Source organism: Gavialis gangeticus, unplaced genomic scaffold (genome assembly GCF_001723915.1).
Source record: "Gavialis gangeticus isolate Ggan-Ray unplaced genomic scaffold, GavGan_comp1, whole genome shotgun sequence".
Lineage (NCBI taxonomy): Eukaryota > Metazoa > Chordata > Crocodylia > Gavialidae > Gavialis > Gavialis gangeticus.
The window spans coordinates 6094732-6099985 of NW_017728973.1; the positions used below are offsets into that span (position 1 = coordinate 6094732).

Genomic DNA, 5254 nt, shown 5'->3' on the forward strand with positions numbered 1-5254 from the left:
CCCCACCGCTGCCCACTGCAGCCACCCCGCCCCGGGCTGAGCGCTCACCCAGTGCCTGCCATCGGCCCCTGGTGCCCCTCAAGCCGATGCGGACGCACAGCTTCCAGGAGTATGTTTTCAAGAAGCACTGCCCATGTGAGCTTTGCCACCAGCAAATCGTGGGTGAGTGCCATGGGCCCCAGGAAGGAGGCAGGGGGGCCTCGCTACAAACTGGGGTTGGGCACGGGGAGTCGTCTTACTACTTCCCCCCCCCACCCCTCACCCCCTGCCAGGGCTCAGACAGCCCAGCTCTCCCAACCCACAAACCCATCAGGCTTGCACCCCTGGATTCTGCCTCTTCCAGCTAGGCCAGACCCTCCCCCCCAGCGCACACATATACCCCAGCACCACATCTCCCTGTTTGCCCAGCCCAGCCCAGCCCAGCCCAGCCCAGCCCAGGGCTTTATCCCATCTCCCTACTCAATGGAGACTGGTTCTGAGCCCTCAGGGCCCCTAGAAGACTGCAGTGGCTCCAGCCTTGATCTCGCCCCCTGGCCTGTAGTGCCCCTGTTCCAGGTCCTTGTGAGCCAAGTCCCTTTCTCCCCACAAGGCCCTATTGGGAATACAGGTTTCCCTCAATTTATGCTATACATGCGTTCCTGGAGAACAGCGCGTACGTCGGTTTTGCATAAAGCGGACCCGCTTTACAACATAAAAAAATAGGGATAGGTTCCCATGGCAGGGAGGGAGGGAATGAGGCTGGGTCTAGAGAAGGGGCAGAGGGAGGGTTGCTGCTCCTGGGGCTGCATAAGACAGCAAAGCAGAGGGAACAGAGAGGCACTCACCCCAGCCCCGGCTGCAGCAGCCCTGGGAGTGGCTGGAGATGGCTACCTGCAGCCACTGGGCTGCACCGTGCTACGCCTGTCCCCCATGCTTGGGCTCTGCCTGTCCTCACTCACCTCTGCTCCTGGGCTGCACCATGCCCTGGTGCAGGCAGCTGGTGTCGGCTGCTCCCAGGGCTGCTCCAGCACAGGCTGAGGTGAGTGCGGGCAAGCCAGAGCCCTGGGTGGCAGGGGTGTGGCACTCACCCCAGTCTCTGCTGCAACAGCCCCAGGAGCAGCCGACACCAGCTGCCTGTAGCTATTGGGCTGCACCGTGTCCCGAATCCCTCGGGCCTTTGCCTGTCCCCACTCACCCCAGTTCCTGCTGCAGCAGCCCTGGGAGTGACCAAAGCGAGCTGCCTGCACCAGGGCACCGTGCAGCCCAGGAGCAGAGGTGAGTGGGGACAGGTGAAGCAAAGTGTAGCCCAGTGGCTGCAGGCAGCTGGCGCCAGATGCTCCCAGGCAGCTGCAGCTGGGACTGGGGTGAGTGGGGCCACGGCCCTTCCCCCTCCCCTCACAGACTTACCTGCTTGGGTGTGTGGGGCATCTATGCTGGTTGCATAAGAGTGAATTTACCTTGCATATAATGAATTAATGAGTCTAAATATGCTCATTGCATAAGAGTAAATTTGCATATAAACCTGCATAAATCAAGGGAAACCTGTATATTATGCCCCTCCCTGCCAGTCAGAGTTGGGCCCTCTCTAATGCCCCCCCTGTGGTTGCCCGGTGTGCTGCAGGCAATTCGAAGCAAGGCCTGAGGTGTAAAACGTGCAAGGTCAGCGTGCACTTGTGGTGCTCGGAAGAAGTCTCACACCAGCAATGCCCTGGCAAGACGGTAGGTGCTTTCACCGGGGTAGTGCCCTCCCCCACTCTTCCCTTACCCCTGGGTGAGTGTGTGCTCTCTGCTGTTTGCACATCAGTGCACGAGTACACACATGGGTGCATGCATGCACACAAAGCACACTCTTGGCCCATCCAGTGACCTGGGTCGCCACTGTCACCTGTGGGCAGGAGGTTTGCACAGCAGCTTTACCCTGTCAATCTGAGTCCAGCAGCCTTGGAACAGAGTTGGAGACAGCCCGGCCCTGCCCCTGCCCCTGCTGTCATGGATGGGTTGGGATGGTGCACTGAGGGCCAAAGCTGTGAGTTCTAGCCTTGCGGTTCCCCCCTGGCTGCTTGTGGCTACTGAGTCTCCGCTCCCCCTTGAGCTGGGGTTGCCTACACCCCTAGAGCTACTGTCCTGGAGCGTCTAGGCTGGAGATGACCAGGCTCTGCTTCCTGGGGGCAGCTGAGGCACCCCAGTCCTTCCTTTCCTATGCAGTGTGGGTATATACCCACCCCAGGGAACACCGTGACTTTCAGGGGGTGACAGACAGGCTGAGGAGCTTGTCCCCCCTCCCCCATCACTGTTATGGTTTCTGCCCCATCCTTTCCCTCTAGGCCACCTCCTTTCGCCGCAACTTCAGCTCCCCCCTCCTGCTGCAGGACCAACAGCAGGGCAGCTCCAAGGAGTCTCCCCCTGCAGGTGAGAGATCTCTGCCCCAGGGCACAGGGTGGTGACTGTGGAGGGGTCTCCAGGCTGGGCTGGCAGAACCTTTCCAGGTGCTTTTATTTCAGGATGCCCCAGACCTAGCTGCTGTACTGGCGTGGGGGAGGTGGCTGGCACTGGGGAGCCTCAGGGCTGTTATTGGGGTGCTAATGGAGAGGGATATTGCCCTAGCAGGAGAGTAAGGTAGGGTCCCTGCCATGTCTGCAGTGAGTTGCTGCCCTTGTGGGTGGCTTCTGGTGCAGCTGTGGCCCAGGCTTCCTGGGGCTGTAGACAGAGTCCCTGACTACAGCCCCGCATCCACCTCCGGCTCTGCAGGCCGCAGTGGCAAGGTGGATCCCATCTACGAGACGCTGCGCTATGGTACCTCGCTGGCTCACATGAACCGCTCCAGCTTCAGCAGCACTTCAGAGTCGCCCACTAGGAGCCTGGTACGTTCCTTCCAGCAGCACCTGGGTGCGGCTCATTGCACAGAGCCCATCCCTGTCCCAGAGCTGGGTACACCTTCCCAGGCCTCACCCCTACCACCACCTTTGTCCCCCAGTGGAGTTAGACTAGATCAATGCTTCTCAACTTTTTGTGTACCAGGACCCACTTGTAAACATCAATGACCAGTCCTGTCTCAGTGCCCCTCACTCACGACCCACTGCCCCCAGGCCCCAGCCCCCCAGCGTGTGAGGCAGGGGGCTCCAAGCAGCAACTTGAAGGCTGGACCTTTGCCACAGCTTCCTACAGTTTCCTCCTTTAAAGAAGAATCCATTCTTAAAGTTTGTTGATCTATTTTAAAAGTTTGTTCATGACCCTTTCATATATTCTTGCAACCCACTTTTGGGCCACAAACCACGGGTTGAGAAACATTGGACTAGGTGACCTCCGGAGGTCCCTTCCAGCCCACTTCTCTATTTCTATGATTCTGAGGCTAGCAGCATCCGTGGAGAGCTCACAATGGCCCAGCCCCATCCCTGTTCCTTGCAGGGGACCGAAAATCCAGTGGTACCCTGTGTGTGGGAAGGGGGGGCATGAATTCATCAGGGACCTCTGCAGGAGAGAGCAGTAGTGCTTGGAGCAAGGGCCAGGGTAGAGAGATGCATAGCAGAGGCAGTTTGAAGCTGGTGTTGGGGAGTGGCAGGGGGCTGCTAGACCATGCCAGCAGGTATCTTGCCAACCCCCAGTATCTCCATCTTCCCTAGAATGAGAGGGATGAGGCTGCGGAGGATGCGGACGGAGGCCTCCAGAACAGCGAGGAAAGCCAGAGCGATAGTGGTGAGTGGGACCCAAAAGCCAGGGTGGGCACAAGGGCCCTTCTCCCTTGGGCAGGGGCAGCTACTGGATGGACCTTGCCCCCAGCACTGCAGGCTGGCCATGGCAGAGAAAGCAGCCTCATGGCTCTTGCTAGGGGAAGGTGGGCTGTGCTGGGCACAGCGAGGGAAGGGAGCTCCCAGGGCTGACCCTACCTGTCTCTTGCAGTGTTCACAGCCCCAGCAGAGAGTGATGGTGCAGCCTCTGAAGAGAAGAGCCCTGCACAGCCAGTGAGATGTACTCCAGATCCCCACAACTCTTCCCAGCTTCCCTTATCTTGCCACAAGTGCTCTGACAACTCCTCCCACCTAGTAATTGTATTACAGCAGATCCCTGCCCCATTCTGGGGACTGTGTCCTGAGGTTTCCCTCTCCTCATATCCCCTCAACTCTCGCATTGGTGCCTGTGTCCCTGTGGCGGCTTCCACCCCCACCAGCTGTATCAGGGCCCCCCCTTAGGGCTGGGACCGCACCCCCTGCCCACCTTGCAAGCCAGCAGCTGGCTCTGGATAGCTGTGCTTCCAGTAACCTGCCCCCCTGCTTCGTGCCCCTGCCAAGAGGGTGCAGCTGCCACAGACCCTTGGCTGGGATGAGTATGTACGAGGGGGCATTGATGGGTTGCTACCTGGACTGGTCAGGGCACTGGGTAGAAGGGGCACTTCTACAGGAGGGAGGGACTAGTGTGAGTGGGTGTGTGACAAGGCTTAGGGGCAGGAGCATGAGGGAAGAGGGAGTGGGCACAGAGGCTTGTTCCTCGGGGATGTCCCTCCTGGCAGTGGGGCTGGGGTGGAGGCATGTACAGTGGGATACTGCCTCCTCCTCAGCTGCTATGACTCTGGGCCCTTTCCCTGCAGGCTGTCTGGAGCTCATCGTGGAAGGAGATCTCACCCATGTACTCCTATGTAGCTCTCTACAAGTTCCTGCCCCAAGAGCACAATGACCTGCCCCTGCAGTAAGTGCCCATTCCCCCAGGGGGCAGTCACATGGTGGAGGGCAGTGAGGAGTCCCCAGGTCCCCTAGCAGGGATTCAGACAGGCTGGGGGAAGGCTGCAGAGGCTGCTCAGGATCCCCGTGGAAAACCCCATGGGAAGGTGGCTTGGGCAGGGAGCATCAGAGGTGCTGGTGGTGGCCTGGGGGGTCATGATCTCAGGAACAGCTTGAGTCTGTTCTCTGAGCCCAGCTCTCCTGTCCTGTTCCCCTGCCTCTCCCTTTTCCATTGAGACCAGCCCCACTGCCTCCTGGACAGCTTTGGCTCCCAAGCCACCCTGCAGCCATGAGGGGTTGGGCCCTGAAGGGCACATCTGGGCAGATGGGGGTGGGGAGGCCTTGCTATGGAGCTGGCATGGTGTGTTTTTCCTTCCCCATATTAACACCAAGCTCCCTCTCTGTCTGTGCCCCCCAGGCCTGGAGACAGGATCATGCTGGTCGATGACTCCAATGAAGACTGGTGGAAGGTTGGTGGGGGCTGGGGGAACTCCAGAGAGGGGCTGGGGTAAGGGGCATCAGGTGGCGTACAGGGACGAGGGCAGGGAGGGGCCAGAGATATC

General features: G+C 59.6%; 1 protein-coding gene across 1 annotated transcript in view; it reads left to right on the forward strand.

The window, feature by feature from the left end:
• The window catches only part of STAC2 (SH3 and cysteine rich domain 2), a 47337-nt gene that overhangs the window by 29096 nt on the left and 12987 nt on the right, over positions 1–5254 (forward strand). The window contains exons 3-10 of the mRNA XM_019507412.1: positions 1–162; positions 1601–1698; positions 2304–2388; positions 2728–2840; positions 3600–3672; positions 3877–3938; positions 4562–4659; positions 5110–5161. The exon at positions 1–162 is cut by the window's left edge and continues 17 nt beyond it. Coding sequence (XP_019362957.1) covers positions 1–162; positions 1601–1698; positions 2304–2388; positions 2728–2840; positions 3600–3672; positions 3877–3938; positions 4562–4659; positions 5110–5161 — 743 coding nt within the window. The remainder of the gene's footprint in view (positions 163–1600; positions 1699–2303; positions 2389–2727; positions 2841–3599; positions 3673–3876; positions 3939–4561; positions 4660–5109; positions 5162–5254) is intronic.